The sequence below is a fragment of the Rhinopithecus roxellana genome, chromosome 18 (assembly GCF_007565055.1).
Source record: "Rhinopithecus roxellana isolate Shanxi Qingling chromosome 18, ASM756505v1, whole genome shotgun sequence".
NCBI lineage: Eukaryota > Metazoa > Chordata > Mammalia > Primates > Cercopithecidae > Rhinopithecus > Rhinopithecus roxellana.
In genome coordinates this window covers 63,725,583-63,750,119 of record NC_044566.1, presented here as the reverse complement: position 1 = coordinate 63,750,119, position 24,537 = coordinate 63,725,583, and the positions used below count along the sequence as shown (strand labels likewise).

General features: G+C 37.6%; 1 protein-coding gene across 5 annotated transcripts in view; it reads right to left on the bottom strand.

Annotated features, from left to right (window-relative positions):
* XPO4 (exportin 4) overlaps positions 1 to 24,537 on the bottom strand; it is a 115,443-nt gene that overhangs the window by 65,446 nt on the left and 25,460 nt on the right. For 3 of the 5 annotated variants that reach the window (XR_004054700.1, XM_030922196.1, XM_010361254.2), the window contains exons 2-4: positions 23,409 to 23,514; positions 17,503 to 17,644; positions 10,359 to 10,497 (exon numbers count right to left, since the gene is read on the bottom strand). Coding sequence is in view for 4 of the 5 variants with exons in the window: in XM_030922196.1 (XP_030778056.1) it covers positions 10,359 to 10,497; positions 17,503 to 17,644; positions 23,409 to 23,514 (387 nt within the window). In the remaining variant the exon portion in view is untranslated. Of the gene's footprint in view, positions 1 to 10,358; positions 10,498 to 17,502; positions 17,645 to 17,754; positions 17,926 to 23,408; positions 23,515 to 24,537 lie in introns of all 5 variants that reach the window. The other 2 variants (XM_030922194.1, XM_030922195.1) reach the window with 2 other exon arrangements.

Below are 24,537 nucleotides of genomic sequence, written 5' to 3'. Positions count from 1 at the left end.
TAGGATCCTAAAAACAATTTTTCATTTAGACTTAGCTTTCCACTTATCCTAAGACTCCAGTCAATAAAACATTATAAAAACATCTAAATGTTTGAGAAAACTTGTCTTACCAAAAACAGAAATTAATTTCTGAATCTCAGATGAGATAACCTATTAAAAACAGAATTCACATACAACATATAAAAACCTGCAAGCTGAAAGAACCTAGAAGCACTCATTAAACAAATTCTTATTCTTACAAATAAATAATCTATACTAATTTTTCACAATTTACAACTTTCCACTCACAAGTAATTTACAACTTTCCACAGATTGTGTTTTACTGCATTTACCACAAAATGGCTTATTTTAAAACTACCACCATATTCAAGTTTTCAGGAACATCTCTCTAATTAATGATCACAACCATATGTATTCACAAAAGCTTTACTTTTTCACATGAAACAAACATTTCCCAAGATAACGTGTGGTTTATGGTCAAGATGAGAAACAAATGAGTGAAGGAGAGGGGCAGGGCAACGACAAGTGAAAGCCCTGCTAAAGCTCCTCCTGCAACTACCAACTTCATCACACAAAACAAGGAGCCCCGGTGGCATGGAACTGCTTTTTAGTCACAGCAATGAATATATCCCTCCAAAACAGCCGACTTCCATACTAATGAAGTACAAATTCACCCATAAAAACAAGTACATTCGTAATCGATGAGAATTTAGAACAAAATGCACTTATAGACTTAGTCCCCTGAACACATAAGAATCTTTTGTTTTAAAATAATTTTTTCATCCTACAAAAATATACTTCTATCTTAGAAAAACCAGAAATTATAGAAAAGCACAAAGAAAATAAAATTGTCTACAATCCTATCATCCAGGAGTTATTACTGTAACATTTATAGCTTTCCAATTTTTTAGTGCACAGATATAAATTTTATATACCACTGATATCAACCCATATATAGTTTTACATTCTACTTTTCCACTTTATACCTATGAAATAAAAAGAAAAAAATCTAAAAACAAGTGTGTTCTATTTAAATATACCATTTAAAGACTTAAGAAATACATAAAAATAAATTATCAAACAGCATTGTTAGAGGTATTGCAAGAAATCAAATATTCCGGCTTTGACTGTACCTACAGTTATCAGCTTCCAAAGAACTAAAACTCAATAGGATATTTTCATCATTAAAAGATACCAATTAGTATAAGCTCTCCTTAATTTGGAAATCCTGTAGGAATATGAGATTACCATCATAAATATTAATCATACTACACTGGTCTGGCTCAAAGGTGCCAAATGAATAGAGACTCCTGGAGAATGATGAATAATTAAACACTGATTATACGTTAAGAGAGCAAAGTACTTCAACACATATCAACAAAGTATTTCTCCCTATTCATAGGGGAATTAAACATATCACTAAATGTCTAGGACTCACTTCTAAATATGTTTGCTCATTTTCAATATTTAATTATGGATTAAATCCCCTTAAAATGAAGTTACTCTCACATTGTGTTGTAATGAAGATAGCTAGGGAAGCAAGCCAAAAATAAAACTCCCAAGGGAGAACAGAGGACAGCTTCTTCCCAGGACAGAGAGAGGAAAGAAAAAACATGAAAGCATCAAATCTGCCTGGAGGAGATCACCAGCTTTAGCTTTTCTTACCCTTGAAGAATGTTCTTATCTGCCTCCTTCAGACCGCTGGTCTCAGTGGGCATCCCAAGTGTACCCCCGAACTCACCCTCTACTGACCAGTCTCTTCAAGTGCTGCCTCTCTGGCCTTTGTCAAAGTCAGAGCTAGATATTTTTCTCTATCAGAGACAGTGGCTCTGACACTTAAGACAGCCGGAAACAAAAGCTGTACTAATTAATGTCAGTGAAATCGGATCAAAGTTGACTGATTGATAAAAGAATGCCATACTAAAATTCACAGGAATTTGCCCAGTACAAAATACAAATCTTAAGACTTCTAAGAGGTTAATACAACAATACTTCACTTATCTAAGACCATAAAGAATTAAGTTAATATCTGTTAATTTTGTAAATGCAGCAAGCAAATATTTTTAATGAAACTTCCTATAAATTTTTCTTAAGGAATTATTTCTATGGCAATTATTACATGATATTATAGTTAAGTGACTACTTGGAAGCTACCAAAACATAAGGGGCCTTCCCCCCATTGGCAGTGTGGTGCCAGATCCCAATGCTTGTTGGTTTATGTCTGCTTCACAGCTTTTCTCAGCCATCCTTTGTTGTTGTCTGTCACTCACTGCTGCTGGCAATCTGACTGCCACTAACGTGTAGTTCTAAATGGATCATTTTCATTTGCTCACAAGTTAGAAACCAAATAAAATTTATTAAAATTACATCTAAAATAAATTATAAATAAAAACACTCTGCAGGACTCTTTTAGGAGTCCAATACAAGAATCCTGTTTAAATCAGTTAGAAAATCTGGGCTCTAACAGTCCAAGATTTCCTTCTTCAAATAACTGTGGTCAAAGCCCTTCATGTACCTTGACCTCAGCTTTCTCACCTATAATAAGGGCTACCACCCTCTGCCCTTCCTAATTTGCATAATTGTCCTAAGGCTCAAATTGGATAATGCTTAAAAGCACCATGTAATTACACCAGCTTACAAGAAGGTAAAGTAGCAGCTATATTTTTTATCATTATAAAAAATAACAACCACCTATTTCGGTTTTTTAAAATTCTATTCCTTGATGACGATCTACATTCTGCAAAATTAAAATTACTAAATGTGTTACACCACTTAAAAAAGAGAGCTATAACTGAAGCTGTATCAATAATTAAAGCAATATAGCAGATGTTCAGTAAATGCTGTTTGGATTAATGAATCAATGTTTATTTCTATGCCCAGCACCATGTTAACACAACAGAAGTTGGAAAATAAATGATGTGTTCCCTATTTTTTGGTTGTTTATACATTTCTGCGAGAAAATTTTAATATGTCAAACAAGTAGAAGACCAATGCAATGAGGTGTCAAGGTTATTTTTAAAAGTCTAATTGTCTTCTTTCATTGAAGTACTGAAAATTCACAAGTTAATTCACTGGCTAACAATTTAACTCTTATCTTCACACTGAAAGTCTTATAGCAGTATTCTCATTTATTTCTAGCAAAAGCCATTAATTTCAAGCTAGTGAAAAAATGCCCTTCAGAGATAGCTTGCCTCACTCACCAGCTTACTGTCACAAGCCCAAGATACTCAAACACTAACTCCAGCTGACAAAATAAAATACTCTTGTTCAGAGAGAGGATTGTCTCTTATAATAGCCTGGCTCTTACCCCAGGAGCTTTATTACCAAGAATAAACTTTATGAAAGGTTGCCATACATAAAGCAGACTTCCAGCTGCTCTTCTATGCAAACATCAATGAGACTTATGATAAGAGAGATTAACTTGGCTATCACATCCAGGGGCTGCCGTAGACAAGTGAATTTCTCACCCACTTCTCTCTATTATGGCAAAGAGGAAGAAAGGGTACTTAAATGCTAAATTAAACAGCTTTAAAAGTGATTTAACGTATGCCTACTGCTTTCAAAGGACATAAGACAAATATGAATTACATATTTAAATGTAGATTAAAATTTTAACTTAAAATAAAAAAATTCTGCTACTTTCCTAGGAAGGCAAGTTTCCATATCCCTCCCAAGTTAGTATTGACAGCAGGTCCGACACTACTGCAAACTGAGACGAAATAACCACGGTAACCTTTATAATCACGGAAGGAAAACATCATAACTGCCCACAAGCTTGAAACAACATATTATTTAATAATCATACAGGCAAGAATTAACGAAGAATACATCATTTTTTATACAAATTAGATATAATCTTTCCATAAAACTGTAGAGAACCAAGTCTTTAAGAAACTTCTGAAAGCATTTAAAGAAAGGCAAACGTGTTGGTTACCTGTATTTTTTAAAAACACGTACAAATTGGCAGAGTGTAGTGGCTCACACCTGTAATCCTAGCACTTTGGGAGGCTGAAGTGGGTAGATCACTTGAGGTCAGGAGTTCGAAACCAGCCTGGCGCAAATGGCAAAACCCCATCTCTACTAAAAATATAAAAATCAGCCGGGCATAGTGGCATGCGCCTGTAGTCCCAGCTGCTCGGGAGGCTGAGGCAGGAGAATCGCTTGAACCCAGGAGGCGGAGGTTGTAGTGAGCTGAGATCATGCCAATGCACTCCAGCCTGGGTGACAGAGCGAGACTCTGTCTCAAAAAAAAAAACCACACACAAATGATTAGTTTTCACTCACAGCAAAAACATTTTATTCTGCTTTTCCATACTTAAAATATTGTTGGAGAGAAAAACACATGATTTACTATAGTTCACTTCCCAAGATTCTATGAAGAAAGCAGTGACAGACTACTAGGGAGAGAACACAAATACTTGCTGAATAGAAGTGAATATTATCACATTTATTTTACATATTATTGAACTAATGCCTAGAGAAGTTAATTTAAGTTAGGTTGGCAATAAATGGCAGAGCTGGGATTTAAACCCAAGTGTGAATCCAAAATCAGTGTTCTATTATACTACACTGCCTCTAAACCTGTATAAACGCAAACATGAGATGAGTACAGGGAAATGGATCATCAAAAATCAATTCTTGGCTGGGCGTGGTGGGTCACACCTATAAGGCTGAGACAGGAAGATCACCTTGAGGTCAGGAGCTCAAGACAGCCTGGGCAAATAGTGAGACCTCACCTTTACGAAAGAATTTTAAAATTAGCCAGGTACAGTGGCACGTACCAATCATCCCAGCTGAAGTTGAGGTGAGAGGATCACTTGAGCCCAGGTGATCGAGGCAGCAGTGAGCTATGAACATGTCACTGCACTTTAGCCTAGGCGAGAGAGCGAGGCCCTGTTTCTAAAACAAAACAAACAAATGAAACCAATATGCTTCCAAAGCGAAGGGGGAAAAGCCAGACTACACACAGACAGTTTCTGGCCAATGATAGTCGATGGAAATGTCCCTCTAGAAGAGGTGTGAGGGGAAAATTAGTTACCTAATTTAATGGTTCATGAGGTCAACCCTTTCTTCTATAGAAAACCTTCAGTTAATTTTCTCTACTTTTCAAATCTCTCTTAAAAATCACCTTTATAAAGAAAGTTTCTAGCCAATACTAAATCAATGTTCTGATCAGTTATCATTCTCCTTTCTTACAGAGGTTTTAATCATCTTGTTCACTGTCATTTATGTCTGAGACTAAGAAAATACTAAGTAAATTCCTGAACCACTTAGAAATTCTTTTTTTTCTTTCTTTTTTTTTTGAGACAGAGTCTCGCTCTGTCACCCAGGCTGGAGTGCAGTGGCCGGATCTCAGCTCACTGCAAGCTCCACCTCCCGGGTTTACGCCATTCTCCTGCCTCAGCCTCCCCAGTAGCTGGGACTACAGGCGCCGCCACCTCGCCCAGCTAGTTTTTTGTGTTTTTAGTAGAGACGGGGTTTCACCGTGTTAGCCGGGATGGTCTCGATCTCCTGACCTCGTGATCCGCCCGTCTCGGCCTCCCAAAGTGCGGGGATTACAGGCTTGAGCCACCGCGCCCGGCACCACTTACAAATTCTTAACAGTCCAAGAAGAAGAGAGGATGATATACGAAAATGTCTGAACTTCATTTTTTAGGCCTTCCTAATGAGCTAGTTTCAAGCTACTAGGCAAGGACAAATAGGGACAGTGTATGCATTTAACTTGTCATATAAAGTAGAGAATATTTTTCACATTTAATGTTTTTAATATAGTCGCCAAAATAAATTTCATCCTGCAATCCTGAAATTAAATTCTACTTCCCACTATTGATTTCCTACTATTACAGTAGTTCTCAGCCCTGGTATTAAAAATTTGACTTTAGGCCAGCCGTGGTGGCTCACACCTGTGATCTTTGGGAGGCCAAAGCGGGCTGATTGCTTGAGCCTGGAAGTTCGAGACCAGCGTGGGCAACATAGCAAAACCCTGTCTCTACAAAAATACAAAAAAATAGCTCAGTGGGGTGGCGTGCACCTGTAGTCCCAGCTCCTCAGGAGGCTGAGGTAGAAGAATCACCTGAGCATGCTGAGGTCAAGGCTGCAGTAAGCCAAGACTGCACCACTGCACTCCATTGCCTAGGCAATAGAGCAAGACCCAGTCTCAAAAAAAAAAAAAGAAAGGAAGAAATTTGACTTTAAAAATATCTTTGGAGTCTTTCATGAGAATATTACATTTATACACTATTCTCAAAGTGTACACACTATGAAGAGAGCAAAATCCTATCTAACTGAACAGCTACATCTGTTCCAACCATTCTCAGAAGATCAGTTATTTCAGTGGCTCAAAAAAAATCCAACTGCCAGGTTGCAGTGGGACTAGTTTTTGCGCTGGGTCAAATGACCCAAGGGGAAAGGAAGCAGAGAACTCAGTTCCCAAGTATGTGCTCATTCCTGAGAGAGGCAAGGAACTCTTGATCCTTTGCCTGTGCCGTCCCAGTACTAACAAGCTACTTGTAGGGGGTGAGGGCAGGCCGCATAAATTCTACCCCAATACCAAAACCCTGGCTGGAATGATCACCAAACAAACAAGGGAAAGGTATTAGTCATAAACAGATAGATCTCAGAGTTACTAGTAATGTTCCTCAAGTTTAAATCCTGTCTATCACAATGAGCTGGACTCTTTTACTGCAGACGGTCAAAATGAAACAAGATGTTCTTATGTGAAATCTAAAATATGAAGTGCAACTTGATTCAGAGTATTAGGGGTAAAGATAATATTTCCAAGTAGCAGCCTCAGTTGCAAACCTTTTCTCTGCTAGTTTTATCTATGTATATCGACCACTTCTTTTTCCCCATGCTATCTATGATGACCGCCATTGGATAATGCACATGGCCATTAGTGTGGAAGCAAATTCTAACAAAATTCATAGAAATGACAAGATTACCATTATACAACTCGCGTAGGTACTGCTGAAGCATCAGCATCTCATGAACAAAGCTTATAATAGTTGGTATATTATATTTGGTATATTTGACTATTATGCTATATTAGATTATAATATTTCATAACAATTAAAATAATGATTAATATTTATGGCAACATGGAAAATACAGAATCAAATGAGAAAGCAAGGTACACCACATCTATATTATGTATATGCATTAAAAAATACTAGAAAAAAACCTAAACAAATGAAAATTGCCTGATAGCTTTTTCACTTGTTTTATGAAGATATCCATTACTCTTGCTATAATGTTATTTGTGTAACAGAAAATATAAATTGTTAAGATTTATAAATACAAATAGCACACTTAACCACAGTGGGATTACCACTACTTATCAACTGGCTGACTTCATGAAAAATGCTTTTACAGTCAATTGATTTATCTAAAGCTCATGACACACTGATCAGAAATGGAGACTATGTCTACTACCGCAATTTACACTACATAGCTTCCCATGGCCAGGCACGGTGGCTCCTATCTGTAATCCCAGCATTTTGGAAGGCTGAGGCAAGAGAATCACTTGAGCCCAGGAGTTCAAGACCAGCCTAGGCAACATAGTGAAACTTCGTCTCTACAAAAAAATTTTAAAAATTAGCCAGGAGTGGTGGCTTGTGCCTATAGTCCCAGCTACTCAGGAGACTAAGGTGGGAAGACTGGGCCCATGAGTTCAGGGCTGCAGTGAGCTGTGTTCGTAACACTGCACTCCACAGCCTGTGCAACAGAGCAAGTGAGACCCTGTCTCAAAAAAAAAAAAAAAAAAAAAAAGCTTCCTACCCAGGTACAGCAGCCTGTACCTTAATCCCAGCTACTCGAGAGGCTGAGGTGGGAGGCGGGAGGAATGGTTGAGCCCAGGAGACTGAGGCTGCAGTGAGCTACGCACCACTGCATCACACCCTGTCTCTTAAATTAAAAAAAAAAGGAGCTCCCCATAATTTTCACCTCAAAAATTTAATATGAACTCTTCTTAGGTGATTACTTTCAAGAAATATTCCCACTTCATAAAACAAAATCAAAATGACTTATAGAATGTAATGATTCAAACATATATACTTTCAAATTTATTAGTTTTATACAAAAAACTACATTTCATAATACTAAGATTAAGTAAAAGGTCCATAAAATTAGATTATCAGTCTCTAGAACGACACCATCCAGTATATCTGTCACTAACTCCGTGTGGCTATTTGAATTTAAATAAAAATTTTAAAAATTAGAAAATTCAGTTCTTCAGTCACCCTAGCCACATTTCACATGACCAACTGCCGCAAGTGGCCAGTGTAGCGGCTACATATTAGGAAGCGCAGACATCCAACACTTCTTTCAACACAGTAAGTTGTACTGGACAGCACTACTCTTGAGGAAATTTGCCACAAAAATGGCATACAACTTAACATCACACAATCAAAAATCAAGACATAAATAAAAATGTTCTGTGCCAGGCGCGGGGGCTCAAGCCTGTAATCCCAGCACTTTGGGAGGCCGAGGCGGGTGGATCACGAGGTCAGGAGATCAAGACCATCCTGGCTAACACGGTGAAACCCCGTCTCTACTAAAAATACAAAAAACTAGCCGGGCGAGATGGCAGGCGCCTGTAGTCCCAGCTACTCGGAGGCTGAGGCGGGAGAATGGCGTGAACCCGGGAGGCGGAGCTTGCAGTGAGCCGAGATCGCGCCACTCACTCCAGCCTGGGCGACACAGCAAGACTCCGTCTCAAAAAAAAAAAAAAAAAAATGTTCTGTATCTTGACATGGTAGGAGTTTACTGGTATACACAACTGTCACAACGAGGTGTGCATTTTAGACATAGTAAGGCATGTAAATTACTTCTCAATAAAGTTAAGGAAAAAAAGAACACACACATGACCACTGATTAATTTCTAAGGAAAACAAAAAACACTTAGGACATACGTAGTAAGTTCCAAAGTCCTGACCAGCTTGCTTACAGATTCCGTGGCTCTAGACTCCTGGGGTATCAGTCTGCGGTCCTAAGCAGAGTGGAAGCAGATGGCTGGGACAGTGAGGTGAGCGCATAGCTGTGTGCCGTGAAAAGTGGTGGACACGAAGGCAGTAGAAAAGAGATCCAAGATATTGTGGAAAGCAAGGGACAATGTATGTGGCCCTCCTAAAATGCACCACTGCATCTCAACCTCAAAGCATCAACTACACGGTGAAAATCACATCCACTAACTGAGGGGCCACTGAAGACAAAAGGAATGAACAAACAGTTATATGGCATATAGCCACACACAGATATCTTTAAAATGGTTTAAAAATGTGTTAAGGTAATAAGCTACCCAAAATACTTAAAGATTTAATATCCGAGACTCAGAACAGCCAAGTATTACCAATCTCAATTCTATATGAGTGAAATATCATTCAGGTGATAAAAGCTGATAGGTTAAACCAAGAATCACAGCTAATCATCAACAGCAACCGCAGCTCCTCCTGCCTCAGAGTCATTACAACCAAACAGCCACTCTCCAGGCACAACTCCAGCTCTCTAAAAGGTGGATGGAAGAGTGGAGAGGGTGGGGGAACCATGCTTCCCAAAGTCATTCAGCCAAGAACAGTGATCCCTAATTTGTTCAGTTGACAGTAACTGCTAAAGTCCAATGGCCTATTAAGACAGCAACTTTTAATTACTTTTGTTATGTCATATATTTTCTATTTTATTCAAACACTTCCATAATCACTAGTAGCTATCAAAGGTTTATTAGAAATGGCAAAACAAAGTTTAATAGAAATGGTTAACGATATTATGGCATATTAGCTTATAATATTTTATAACAATTAAAATCATGATTATGAATATTTATGGCAACATGGAAAATACAGAACCAAACAAAAAAGCAAAGTACACCACATTTATATTATGTACATATATTTAAAAAGACTAGGCCAGATGCGGTGGCTCACACCTGTAACACCAGCACTTTGGGAGGCCAAGGCCGGCGGACCACCTGAGGTCGGGAGTTTGAGACCATCCTGACCAACATGGAGAAACCCTGTCTCTACTAAAAATACAAAATTAGCCAGGCATGGTGGCACATGCCTGTAATCCCAGCTACTCTGGAGGCTGAGACAGGAGAACTGCTTGAACCCAGGAGGCAGAGGTTGCCATGAGCCAAGATTGAGAAATTGCACTCCAGCCTGGACAACAAGAGCAAAACTCTGTCTCAAAAAAAAAAAAAAAAAAAAAAAAAGGACTAGAACAAAACCTGAACAAATGAAAATTGCTTGACTGATAGCTTTTTCACTTTTTTGTTTATGTAGATATCCATTACTCTTGCTATAATGCTATTCGTGTAACAGAAAATATAAATTGTTAATATTTATAAATACAAACAGCACACTTACCACAGTGGGATTGCCACTACTAATCAACTGGCTGACTTCATGAAAAATGCTTTTGCAGTCAATTGATTTATCTAATGATCCTCTTTTTACAATTACTGCTACTGCTAGTAGAATCTGTTCCCGAACATACTTTTGAAGGCTGTAAAACATAAAAATCATTATGAAAAATTTACCTAAATCTAATACAAGAATACTTCCAAACTTCTCTCTATGCCTGTAGCTACTAATAACATTGCTTACATGTGAGAGTAGCAGAGCCAAATGGTTATGTATAGACTCCAAAGCCAGGAGGCCTGGGTTCAATCCCAGGCTCCACTGTGGACGGGCTGTATGACCCTGGGCAAGACAGTTAGCATTCAGGGCCTTGGTTTTCTCATCTGTAAAATGAGAGTAACACTGCTAGTGTTATTATAAGGGTTAAATGTTCCTAGCGCTGTGCCCAGTACCTATACAAGTGTTATTTGCTCCAGGAAGTATTCAACAGATGTAAGTCAGCTCCCTGTTAAATATTTGTAGGGAAAAAAATCACTAAGATTAAGATTCCACTAGTTTGGAGATAAATTCTGATCTAACCTACATCTACAACCACTAATCTATCCTAAATCCCATTTCCCTTTAATGTTTAAAGGCAACATACTAGCTATCCAAGATACATCATTATGGAAACATGAAATTGTAAAACACACACATTCAAAACGTTCATATCTAGGTTCTGTTCCTCCATGTGATGAAAGAAGCACCCATCCCAAGTGGAGGCATTTTACCAAGCCCATTTGACCACAAGGGCACAGAAACTTAATTGCCTTTTCACAATCTTTTCTGAAAGATAAGGATCAGAAAACATACTCCCAAACTTTATAATCTAGCCTCTAGAATCCCACAAAGATACACCCACCATGTGCCCCTGGAATAAACTCAAACCCCTTAACATGGCTTATAAGCAGTGGGAACCATTCTAGCTTTCCTGGGACAGCCTCAATTTACCTGTTGCCCCAAATAATTATTAACAGTTCTTTATTTCACTGTCCAAAGTGTCCCAGTTTGGACACCCACCTACAGCCACTGGTGGCTGCTCCTCTCCTTGACGTCTGCCCTTCCACACACACTCACAACTGCAGACATATTGACCTTTCACTTCCTCACTCCACACTCGTGCACTTGCAGGCCTCTGAACTTCTATTCCCTCTCCAAGATTGTGATGTCACTTTCTCCAGAAAGTTATTACTAAGGGTTCCCATGGCACCCTCACATGACATGACATATCTGTTACTACTGGTTCACTAGCTCGCAGATCAGCCGCCCATTCTATGCATACTAGCATATGCAAAGCACACTGCCTGCTGCATAACATGCATTTATTAGATATTGATACAGATGAATAAACATGTCTCCCTATTGTCAAGACTGAAGTGAAAAAACATTCCTTCAAAACATACACTTGAATCATTCATCTTTCATTCATTAAGCAAATAAATGCAGAGATCCTACTATGTGTAAGAATATCAGTTGGCCAAAGGGAATTTCTGTACTTTTAAGAGGACAGAATAGTTTCATAGGCACTGACTACTACTAGAAAACATACATAAAGCTGAAGACTATGACTACAAACATACACAAAGATAGTTTTAAATATCTCTATTGGCAAGAATTAAAATTTTTAGGAGAATGAATAATAGCTACCATTTATTGAACGCTTACTATACACAAGAATTTATATGAACTAGTTTCACAAGTATTAACACATCTAATCCTCATGATAATACTACTATTATTCACTCCATTTAAAAATCAAATCAGAAGGCCAGGAGTGGTGGCTCACACCTGTAATCCCAGCACTTTGGGAGGCCAAGGTGGGCGGATCACGAGGTCAGAAGATAGAGACTATCCTGGCTAACACGGTGAAACCCTGTCTCTACTAAAAAAATACAAAAAAAATTAGCTGGGCCTGGTGGTGGGCACCTGTAGTCCCAGCTACTCGCGAGACTGAGGCAGGAGAATTGCATGAACCCGGGAGGCAGAGCTTGCAGTGAGCCGAGATTGTGCCACTGCACTCCAGCCTGGGCAACAGAGCAAGACTCCGTCTCAAAAACAAACAAAAAAATCAAATCAGGAAATTAATACACAAAGAAGTAATCTGCCCAGTGTTGCAGAGTTAAGTGGCAGAAGTAGGGTGCAAATCCCTTTCTGGACCACTATGCTACACTTGCCTCTTTAATAAAGGGCATTGTGCATTTCACTCTATACAAATTTTATTTCAATTAAGAGGAAAACAAAAAAAAGAAAAAATTATGTGCACGTAATGGGAAGTACACATTATTTATGTAATAGTTTACTACACAGCCTACAGAATTCTACCTATGCAGTATGCCAAAAACGTTTAACTTGACTCTAATCCACACTGTAGGGCATTCTACAAGATACACATATCTGTGTCATGAAAGGCAAAAAAGAGCACACAACTATTCTAGATTACAAGAGACATGACAACTAAATACGTTGTATTATCTCTGCCTCACCTAGATTAAAAAATAATCTACTGTACCTAAATAAGGCAAGTATTAATAGATCTGAAGCGACAGATAGACTGCAATACAAAAACAAAAAACCCAGAAAAAGGAAAAAGGATATAAATATTATTCAGACAATCGGGACACCCAGAACATGGAATCAGAATTGTTAGATCATGTAGACACATCAACTATATCAAGAGTATTGAGATTATGCTTTCAGAAGAGACATGTTCAAAGACTTTAAGGCTACAGTACCATGATGCCTGTGGCATCTCAAATAGTTAAGGGTAAAAAATGTATGTATACATGAGAGAGAAATAAAAAATGTGACAAAATGTTAACTGAGCCTCTACTAGAAAAAGGTTGTGTGTCTTCATTATACTCTTCTTTCCACTTTGCTGAAAGTTTGCCACCACACTCCGGCCTGGTCAACACAGTGAGACTCTGTCTCTTAAAAAAAAGTTTGAGATAAAAAATACACATGTAAGCCGAACGCAGTGGCTCATGCCTGTAATCTCAGCACTTGGGGAGGCCGAGGAGGGCGGATCACAAGGTCACAAGTTCGAGACCAGCCTGGCCAACATGGTGAAATCCTATCTCTACTAAAAATGCAAAAAATTAGCCAGGCATGGTGGTATGTGCTTGTAATCCCAGCTACTCGGGAGGCTGAGGCAGCAGAATTGCTGGAACCCAGTAGGCGGAGGTTGCAGTGAGCCAAGTTCGCGCCATTGCACTCTAGCCTGGGCGACAAAACAAGACTTTGTCTCGAGAAAAAAGAAAAAAATTGGCCGGGCACAGTGGCTCAAGCCTGTAATCCCAGCACTTTGGGAGGCCAAGACAGGCGGATCACGAGGTCAGGAGATCGAGACCATCCTGGCTAACACGGTGAAACCCTGTCTCTACTAAAAAAATACAAAAAACTAGCCGGGCGAGGTGGCAGGCGCCTGTAGTCCCAGCTACTCGGGAGGCTGAGGCAGGAGAATGGCGTAAACCCGGGAGGTGGAGCTTGCAGTGAGCCGAGATCCGGCCACTGCACTCCAGCCTGGGCGACAGAGCGAGACTCCGTCTCAAAAAAAAAAAAAAATAGAGAAAAAAGGAAAAAAATCAAAAATTAAAAAAAAATAGATGGATAGATAGATAGATAGATAGATAATGTGTGAGCTATTTCAATGTAGAACCCTACAATCAACTCTACAATGAAGCTAATTACTTTAGCTTCTAAATTATCAAAATGATTTTAAAATGAGATTAATTTGGGTCAGGTATGGTGGCTCATTCCTGCAATCCCAGCACTTTGGGGTACTGAGGCAGGAGGACTGTTTGAGCTCAGGAGTTCAAGACCAGCCTGGACAACACAGCAAGACCCTGTCTCAATTAAAAAAAATAAAAAGGAGGCCGGGCACAGTGGCTCACGCATGTAATCCCAGCACTTTGGGAGGCCGAGGTGGGAGGATCATGAGGTCAAGAGATCGAGACCATCCTGGCCAACATGCTGAAACCCTGTCTCTACTAAAGATAAAAAAATTAGCTGGGTGTGGTGATACACACCTCTAGTCCCAGCTACTTGGGAGGCTGGGGCAGGAGAATCGCATGAACCCAGGAGGCGGATGTTGCAGTGAGCCGAGAGCCACTGCACTCCAACCTGGTGACAGAGCGAGGCTCTGTCTCTAAAAAAAAAATAAAAACAAATAAAAAGGAAAAAAAAAGAATGAGATTATTTTGGATAATATAAGAGACCACGCACATATACATAATGAAAATCTGTTACACATTTAAGTCTACCAAGGTCTCCAGAGTTTAGTGGTTCTCAGGTTGGGGGATGGGGACAAGGGGGAGAAAAGGCTATGATAACTAAACAGCTCCACAAAAAAGAACTTCTCTAGTTGACTTGAGGCTCCCCTGCTGGCCCTGACTCCTTAAGGAAGGCTGGTCCAGATGATGATGGCTGCAGCAGCCAGAGCTTTTACTCCCCACCAGGCACTGTGCTCAGAACTGTCTCATGTAATCCTGACACCAACCATATGAGATGGGTACCAAGTCCCTGTTCTACAAGTAAAACGGAATATTAAAGAGACTTTATGTTAGTTTCCCAAGGTCACATAAATAGACTGCTCTTCAGAAAACTCTAACATTTTAGGCCTAGAGGTCAAAAACAATTTTTTTAACCTTCCCACATATAAACTTCTATAAACACAGAGGCTCTAAGGCTTATTTTCTTTTATTACATAAATATAAATAAATATGAAGGTTTTCTCAACTTGTGTTCAACAAGAAGCACACTATCATAATAATTGATTTCAAAGTTTTTCGTAGGGTAAAGAAAAACATCAAAATAAGTATCATTTTAGTAGAATTCAACAAAACACGTACCTCTTCCATGGTTACAATTGATAATACAAATTTTGATGTGTCTGAGTTACACTGTTTGCAAAACAACGAACAAAATAACGGGAACAAGCACTTGCTGACATCATCAAGACCTCTACTCACCTGTACTTACCTTTCTCTATGTACAGAGGGGTCAAAAGAAAAACAGCCCTGTCAGGTCTAGCAAATATGGTCAAATAAAACAACAAAAGAGCAAACTAGTATCACATCCAAATGGACCCACCAAACAAAAATCAATCAATCAATCAATCCAGCATGACAGAGAAAAGAAAGATTTCAAACCAGGAACAAGTCTTCCTTATTCTATGAAAACCGGAAAAAAACCAGCCATGCCCTCCTCACAAACATGTATATCCACGTATCGACAGGACACATTATCCACTAAATCTGCAACACTAACAGGCTACAGAAACCTTGCCTTTGTTCTCTCACACATTTTTTTTTGTATGTAAGGCAGTTAGCAGTTAACAAAGTGCTAAAGTCATGTCAGTATTATTAAATATTATTAACTCAGACTCCCAGAGTACAGTCAACAGAAACAAATGCATGAGAGTATGAGTATGCTCTAAAATTAAAACTGTATGTATGTTTATTGCCATTAATCACCATTCCTAAGCACACACATTTCTGATTATGTAACAAAAATTTTTCTTCAATGACTTTGGAAATGAACATATAAAGTATTCAACTGCACAAACGGTAAAGATAAAAGTGCGTTGTCTATTCTTAAAAGAATACACGGCCTTTGGGGAACTTAACAAAAAAGGTAAATAGTAAATCAATTTCTCCCCAAAAGTTATGCCACTGATAGTTTTCCTCTTTTTTTTTTTTTTTTTTTGAGACGGAGTCCCACTCTGTCACCCAGGCGGGAGTGCAGTGGCTCAATGTTGGCTCACTGCAACCTCCACCTCCCAGGTTCGAGTGATTCTCCTGATTCAGCCTCCCAAGTAGATGGGACTACCGGCATGCATTACCATGCCCAACTAATTTTTGTATTTTTAGTAGAGACGGGGTTTCACCATGTTGGCCAGGCTGGTCTGGAACCCTTGACCTCAAGTGAGCTACCCACCTCGGCCTCCCAAAGTGCTGGAATTATAGGCATGAGCCACTGCACCAAGCCTCCTATTTTTTTTTTTTTAAATCATTCAAGAAATAAATGTATACAATCTTGTAAAATGTTTAAGCAATAAGATATGTATAATATAAAAAGAAAATTTCACCTCATTCCATAAAACTGATCCTATTTTCAATGGAAGCTACTTAAAGATTCTGGAACTTCTTATAGAACCTTTTCTATGCACATTTCTCTTTGAGAAGGAGTCTTGCTCTGTCACCAGGCTGGAATGCAGTGGTGCAATGATCTCGGCTCACTGCAACCTCCGCTTCCCAGGTTCAAGCGATTCTCTTGCCTCAGACTCCCGAGTAGCTGGGACTAGAGGCGCGTGCCACCACACCCAGCTAATTTTTGTATTTTTAGTAGAGACAGGGTTTCGGCATGTTGGCCAGGATGGTGTCCATCTCTTGACCTCGTGATCTGCCCACTTTGGCCTCCCAAAGTGCTGGGATTACAGTTGTGAGTCACCACGCCAGGCCCTCTAGGCACATTTCTATGTACATATACGTGTAACATTTGATTTGCTAGTGGTACTTAGCTTCTTCCCTCTCCCCTGTTTTAGGATACTCACCTGTGTTATATTAATACTTACAATTTTAAATTTAAAACACATTAAAAGAAATAATCACCTCTACTAAGAATCAAAAGAACAAGTAAACATAAAAGTTCTTCATCTAAGTCTAAGGTCAACTTTTATTTATAACTAAGTTCTTCACAACTCAACAACAAAAAACTAATATCCAGCATAACCTTTCCAAAGAAACAAAACATAGAACCAAAAGCTTAAATAAAAGGTATTATTTCATCAAGCACCAAAATTACCTACAATCATGTGTATACAAGGGGTTAAAATACGAGCCCCACATAGAACATAATCTTAAACATCTACAGCTTTTTAAATTTTTTTCTTTTTTGGTACTTTGTAGAGACGGGGTCTCACTATGTTGCCCAGACTGATTTCAAACTCCTGGGCTCAAGGAGATCCTCCCTCTCAGCCTCCCAAAGTGCTGAGATTATAGGTGTGAGCCACTATACCCAGCCAAAAGTTTTCAAAATGCAAACAAAAAAAGCTCTAAAAAGACGCACATAAGCTCAGCAAAAGTATTTCAGTGGTACCCCTCCATGTACTTACTTGGGCCTTTGTAAGACATAGGTTAAAAGGAATGTTCGCAGAGACTCGATGCTACCTTTTTCCAAGAGAATCCACTCTCGGACAACTGCTTCCATTATGGCTGTGGCAGCTTGAAAAAGGACATAGTCCACTTTACTAGTTTCTGAGGAGAAAATTAAAAACTTTATTTAAACAACTGTTCATTTTACCTTGAACATTTTGCATTTATTAATTTTAAAACAGAACTTTTCAGACAAGGAATAAGATGGTTACCTGTTCTTTTTTTTATCCAGTGACCTTGCTCTAGCACCACAAAGAGGTTAGTTCCTCTCAGAAGACACCTCAGGCAGGTGGCAGCTAATCACCGATCACAATTTTCACAAACTTTCCTCACCTCTCTTCAACTGTTACTTCCAAAGCATGAAGAACTAAAAAATAACACAGCTTTAAAAAAAATAAAAATAAAAATATAAAGCAATCAGAAAATTTCCTAAGATTCTCACCCTGTGCAAAACAGAACTTTGTATTTGAAAAACATTATAATAAAGTAGTCATTGAACATTACTATCTGTGATGAGCCATGCTGTTAAAATGTTTCATTTTTAAGTATTCAGCTTTCAGCAGGATGGCCCATCTACAATAGCAAGTCCAGAAATAAAAACAATCATGAGCAGGTTTTCTTTCTCAAAATGTAAAAAACAATGTAAGTCACATTTACACAAGGTGAGAAGTGCTTGTGAATTTTCTGATTGCAGTACTGATCAAACTGAGTAAAATCCCAAAGCTACACTTAGAAAGACCCAGCCTTAGCTAACAAGTTATAGTATCTGATCTAAAATCTAAATCAGGGGAGAAAAAATAGAAAATTAACACACTTTAAAATTTTTTATATTAATTTTCTGTTTTTTCTTTTATTCACCAATACCACTACAGTCAGTTTCCAAACAGCATTATCAACAGGGAGAAACAGTCGAAATGAAGTCAAGAAAAAGTAGAAATTTTCTGAGGCTCTAAAAAATAACCATCATGTGAAATCCATGAAAAGCCCACGATTAGACTCCAGATTATTTGCCAAGATCATTGGACATGCGTATCTGAAAGCCATGAGAAATTAACTCTAGGCATAGACTGGCACCTTCAAGAACTTATCAGAAGAGCATGAAGATATACACAGTCAAGCACACCATTTTCTCACCTATTCAAGCTCAGGTCATTTAAAAATCTTACAAGTGTTCTTGACACATTTAGCTATAAAAATGTATGAGAAAAGGTGTACCCTACATAAATTCCCACCACATTAGATTACTACATGGGAGTTGTGATCACACCAAAACCCCTAAGAGAAACCAATTTGAACCTTTTTTTAAAGTTTTGATTATTCTATGCTATCTTAACATGAACTCCAACTGAGATGATAATCAGAATTGATACAAATTCAGAAACTTTAAAATATAATAAATAATTAAAATAAAGCAATAGCTTCTAAAAATGTGAACCTATTAGAAAAGATGTGCTTAAAGTTCTAGGAGTTTTTAAAAGAAAAAAAAAAAAGATTTGAATAGAGATCCAGCTCCATATGTTACTGACTCATAAAGGTAATTCAAATAATCTCTGATTATAAACCTCTTCTTAAAGAAAATGATGTTGGTTTGCCTATCTTCATTTTCTATTGCAATAGTAAAAAATTTTAAGGACAAGAAACCGGAAATCCTTAACCATGGATTTCAACAATGAAGCAAAATCTAAGGTACGCTCAGAATTTTAGATATAGACCCTCCGAAGGCCATCTAAACCAATCCCTCCATCTTACAGAGACTGAGGAAACTGATGCCCCAAGAGACAGAGAGGAAACTGAGGTCACATGGCTGGTAAATGTTTCTTGAGCAATACTAATCTAACCTGAAACGTACATGCCACTGAAGACAGAGCAAATAAGCACCTTCACTGTTAACAAGCACTGAAACATTCCTATTTCCAACTATTTGTTTTCACATCCAAGCCGTTTTCTGCCCTTTGGAGGTGGGTGGGTGTTGGATGTGAGGGGGGCAGTTATAGAAAATGAATATTCGAAATTTTCAAGAGACAAAAGTTTCTTAATTCTTTTTCTTAGACACCTCTGCATGGTATTAAACGAAGATCTCTAAATACTCCCATAAGAAGCTGACTCTAAGAATGGAGGAATTTTTTTTAAAAAAGCCAAATTCCTAATTTAAAAGAAGAAATTTTCCTAAACTAATCAATTACCCTTTCTCACAAAAACCACTATTAGCTGTCATAAATTTAACTTATACATAGTAGAAATATGCAAGAGAACCTAGAAGGCACTCTAGAAGCCTACCAGTATGAAATCAGAACTTCACAAATACATATGAGCCTTACTTTTACTCTCTGTTATAAAGATGCCTGAAACTACAGGGTTTTCATGAAGAACTCACAATTCATCTAGCATTTTTTTTTTTTTTTTTTTGAGATGGGAGTTCCACTCTTATTGCCCAGACTGGAATGCAATGGCACGATCTCGGCTTGCCACAACCTCCGCCTCTCGGGTTCAAGTGATTCTCCTGCCTCAGCCTCCCAAGTAGCTGGGATTACAGGCATGTGCCACCACGCCCGGCTAATTTTGTATTTTTAGTAGAGACGGGGGTTTCTCCATGTTGGTCAGGCTGGTCTCGAACTCCTGACCTTAGGTGATCCACCCACCTCAGCCTCCCAAAGTGCTGGGATTACAGGTGTGAGCCGTCACACCCGGCCTCATCTAGAATTTCTAGACTAACTACTTTTGGGAAGATCTGCCACTGTTCAGAGAATAAATTATTTTAGGTCACTTTAGCAGAATGTTTTCATTTGCTACCACAGTAGCTTTCTTTAATAATAATTATGTAAATAAAATTCATTTGAATTTTGTCAGCCATCTGAAACTAAATAGAAACATGAAGACAAAAGTTAAAGTTAATAATACAGGAAAAGCACTACATTCTGACCAAAAAGTATTTTTAAAAAAGAAAAAACCCTGGTAGTGAAGCCACAGATACACAGCTACTACAATCAGCTCCCTGGCCTTAAGTATTTCTGTCCAAAGCACAGGTCATATAAGCTCCAAAAGTCTGCGCTTTGACTCAACGACAACTATGCCCAGCAACTAAAGACAAAAAGTCTCAGATGGAAGATGATTTATTAATTCCCAATGACTGACAGCACTACTAAGGAAACAATTTTCCAGAGATGTAAAAGTTTACCAGTTTAACTGACTTTTTGGTGGTTTATTATTTTGGTTTTTTTGGCACTTCTGAGATCAGAAGTCAAAGAAATCCATTTCTCCCTGAGAAGGAGCAAAAGAATGCCACAAAGTTAGCTCCAGAAGAAGTAACCAATCCCTCACAGTTCTTGATTATTTAACAAGAATAGAACTCACTTGTTTTCTTAAAGGAATATATGACCCTAAAAAATTTAAATTCCTAAGTGCCAAAGACTTCTGAAGTGAAAAAGCCTAAAAGTGCTCTTCTGGCAAAATGCACAAGCATGCCGCATGCACGCACAGCTACATACACCACACACACACAAACACACACACAAACACACACACAGAACAGAGCAAAGAAAATAAAAACTAGAATGAAAACAAAAGGATAAGAAGAGAAAGAAATGAGGAAAAATGAGCAACATATAAAACTCAAGTTAGAAGTGAGAAGGAAGAATTTTAAGAGGCCAGAAAAGGGAAGCATCAGAGAAAGCCTCCCCTTTAGTAGAATATATTACCCAGACCTTCTATAAAAATGACACATATCCCTGAACAAGAATGTGAAAATTCTGAAATGTGATTGACTGCCACTTGTATGAGAAGTCTTCTTAGAGGAATTTACCCTTCTGTGCTGGTGGCAACTGAATAAGGAGTGAAAAGATTTTCTGTGAAGTTTAGATGTAAACATTAATGTAACACAGGGCTTTGCAGTACATTAATGATTATGCTTGTAATACATGCACTCCACCTTTTAAACGGTCAGCGTCCCAAAACCGAAACTGATTTTAAAAGCATGGCCGGAACTAGCAATACTACTCTTTAGAAAATTTTATCAGGAAAACAAAAGTATTCCAAAACAAGCTCAATCATAACAAAGCAACAATACTTCATAAAATATACATATTCTAAAAAGGAAAGAATGGTATAAACAAATACGCTCTAATAAAATACTTATAAGTTAGATCAACTATTTCCCAACTAGTGTAGAATGATACTGAATTCCAATAGAAAGTCAGATGAAACACTGATGGAATCCTAGTCAATGTCATTAAGGCATATGCCATGACAACCAGACTCGAATTATTTTAGGTTAATAGTTTAACACAATGGTTTTCTAAATCTGTTAATGCTGAACAATTTCAAGGCAGTAAGGATGAGTTAATGCTCCCTTAAACTCTTTATGCTGTTTAGTTCTGCTTTAACACTGAGTTAAATAGACTCCACAGGTGTAAGTTAAAACTTCTTAGTGCCAGAAACGAATCCACACAACTATAAAAGCTGACCACTGAAATAAGTGAGTTAATTAATTAAAACAGCTTCAGTGAGAATTTAAAAGGTAGCTGTTGAACCTGTTCCTCTGCTAAGACCTAACTCCTGAATGAGACAGAGCCACCTTCACCACTGCTGCTAGTTCCTTGCAGAGAACACAGCATTTTTTAAGCCGATCATATTTTTTAAAAGCTGTTTAAAATCAAGTATATGGCCATGACATTTACTTTACTGTTCACAAAGTGCTTTTACATAATGAAAAGTAATTACATTTTCACCTCACAAAACAACTTAAGATAGCAAATCCATTAAGGCAAATGGTATCATTATTGCCATAAGGCAGATGCAAAAGAGGCCCAGGGAGGTGAAGTGACTTCCTCAAGGTGCACCACTGGTACCTAGATGTCATAGTTGCTACATCAGCGCTCTTTCCACTACAATCAAACAACTCTCCTTCATAAGCCCTTATATGGAAAGCATTTTTAACACATAACTTTAAATGTAGTTTACTTCAATCTGGAAACGAGCCTATTGGTAGCTATAGATAAGCCTTACTAAAAGCACAAGAAAAAGTCAGATGTTTTAGTTCTTAATACTCAACTAACCAATATTATGGTCACAGATGACTCAAGTAGCTTTCTAGAGCCTTACAAAAGACGGCTCCCACTAAAAAAAATCAGCCGGCAGTAATCAGGTTATAAAACAACAATAACCAATGAAGTCTCTCTTACTATTACTGAAAAATATCTAAGAGACAGATGGCACATCATATATAACTCTTAGAAAATGCCATCTTTGAATAAGACAGTTATATTTCTTGTGATTCTTTTAGAAGAAATCTTTTCCGTACATGTCAGACATACGATACTCATAAAACATATTTGACAAAAGTAAAAATCGGTGCTTTATTTTAGGGTACATACAGTGACACCCTACCCAGAAATGACTAATATTCATTAAGCAAGCTGAGTACAAACTAAATGGTTAAAAAAAAAAAAAAAAAAACTATGGAAAACGGCTAAAAGGAAATGTAGAAATCTCCAAAAACAATCTTAATTTTAAAACTAACACTGGGCTAAAAGATATTATAGTACATATCCTGTAACAAATTATATTTGAAAACTGAAAAAACACTAAATTTTTCTCTCTGCTATTAACAGCCTTCATGTTATGGTCAATAATAAAACAAATTATGGAACACTATATCTAGGGGGAAAAAAATCCAAAGTAAAAACAAAGTTTCCTGTCTGGCTTTACAGAATATCTTTAAAGCTACTCCGGTAGAATGATTATTAATTTAAAAAATTGTAACTATACAAACCTGGTTTTTAAAAAGGAATTTAAAATAGTTAATGTTTAAGACAGCAAACCCAGATCTGATTATGCCAAAATACTTTATATTTTTTAAGTGAATACTTACCCAAAATATGCTTGCAAACTGCAAATGGTGATTTTGATTTCCTAAACGATAAGAATATGTGCTCTGCATGCTGGCGTTGTTCATTATTGACCATGGAAGGTGGTGCCTTGAGAGTTAAAAACAAGAACAGACACACTTATTTAATGACAAAGCGTAAACAATACCATATTCTTACCCACAAGAACAGAAAACGCTTTCACTTTCAAGCAGCAAGAGGGACAACCTCTTGCTTAACTTTTTAAGGAACTACAGCACAAAACCTGACAATATTGAAAACATGGTTTCCGAAAAAAGGAAAAAAATTCCTGGCAAGGTTTGGGTCAGAATTCTTTAAAGGTTTTTTAAAAACCTGCATTTTAGAAAAATAGATACTTATCTAACATTTTTGGGGGTTTTAACATTTAGCTGACTTATTATCACCTTTTATTCCAAAATATACCACTTGCACTAACTTGACCTAGTTCAAATAATTTCAAAATTCTTCAATACTGGGGAAATTGAATCCAAGTTACTAAAAATCAATTTCCAAAAGCAATCCTTTAAGACACAGGATCAAAGAGTTCCACCTCAAGTTTTCTAAAATCACTGTTAAGCCAGAAAAATTTGGGAACAGTTAAAGTTTGGAATTTATGAAATGTATTTCTGAATAATAAATTAATCACCCAAAATCCACACTTCTCTCTTAACAAAAACAATTTCTAAAGTCTGCCCAAGTTTTTAAATACCATTTTGGTGTAACAATCCTTCTTCTAAAGACAATAATCTTCTGAGTCAGATCTACCTAAAATGTACATTCCTGTTACATGGTTTGGTTAACTTTTAACCTATTAAGACTTACAAATACTTAATCTGGGAAAGGGGGCTGGAGGTAGATGGCAGGAAAATAAACCTGTATTATTCAAACCATTGTATAAAGAGGGTAAGTCATAATTTCAATTAAATAATCTAGATGATGAAAAATGTTACAATCAATTATATTAGATCAACACTCATTATAAATTATATCAATTATGCAACATTACTCACTCTAACATCAGTCAAAATAATTTTTAAAAAGTTGTTCACCCAGGAAAAATTAACTAATCAATTAAATAATCTAGATGATGAAAAATGTTACAATCAATTATAT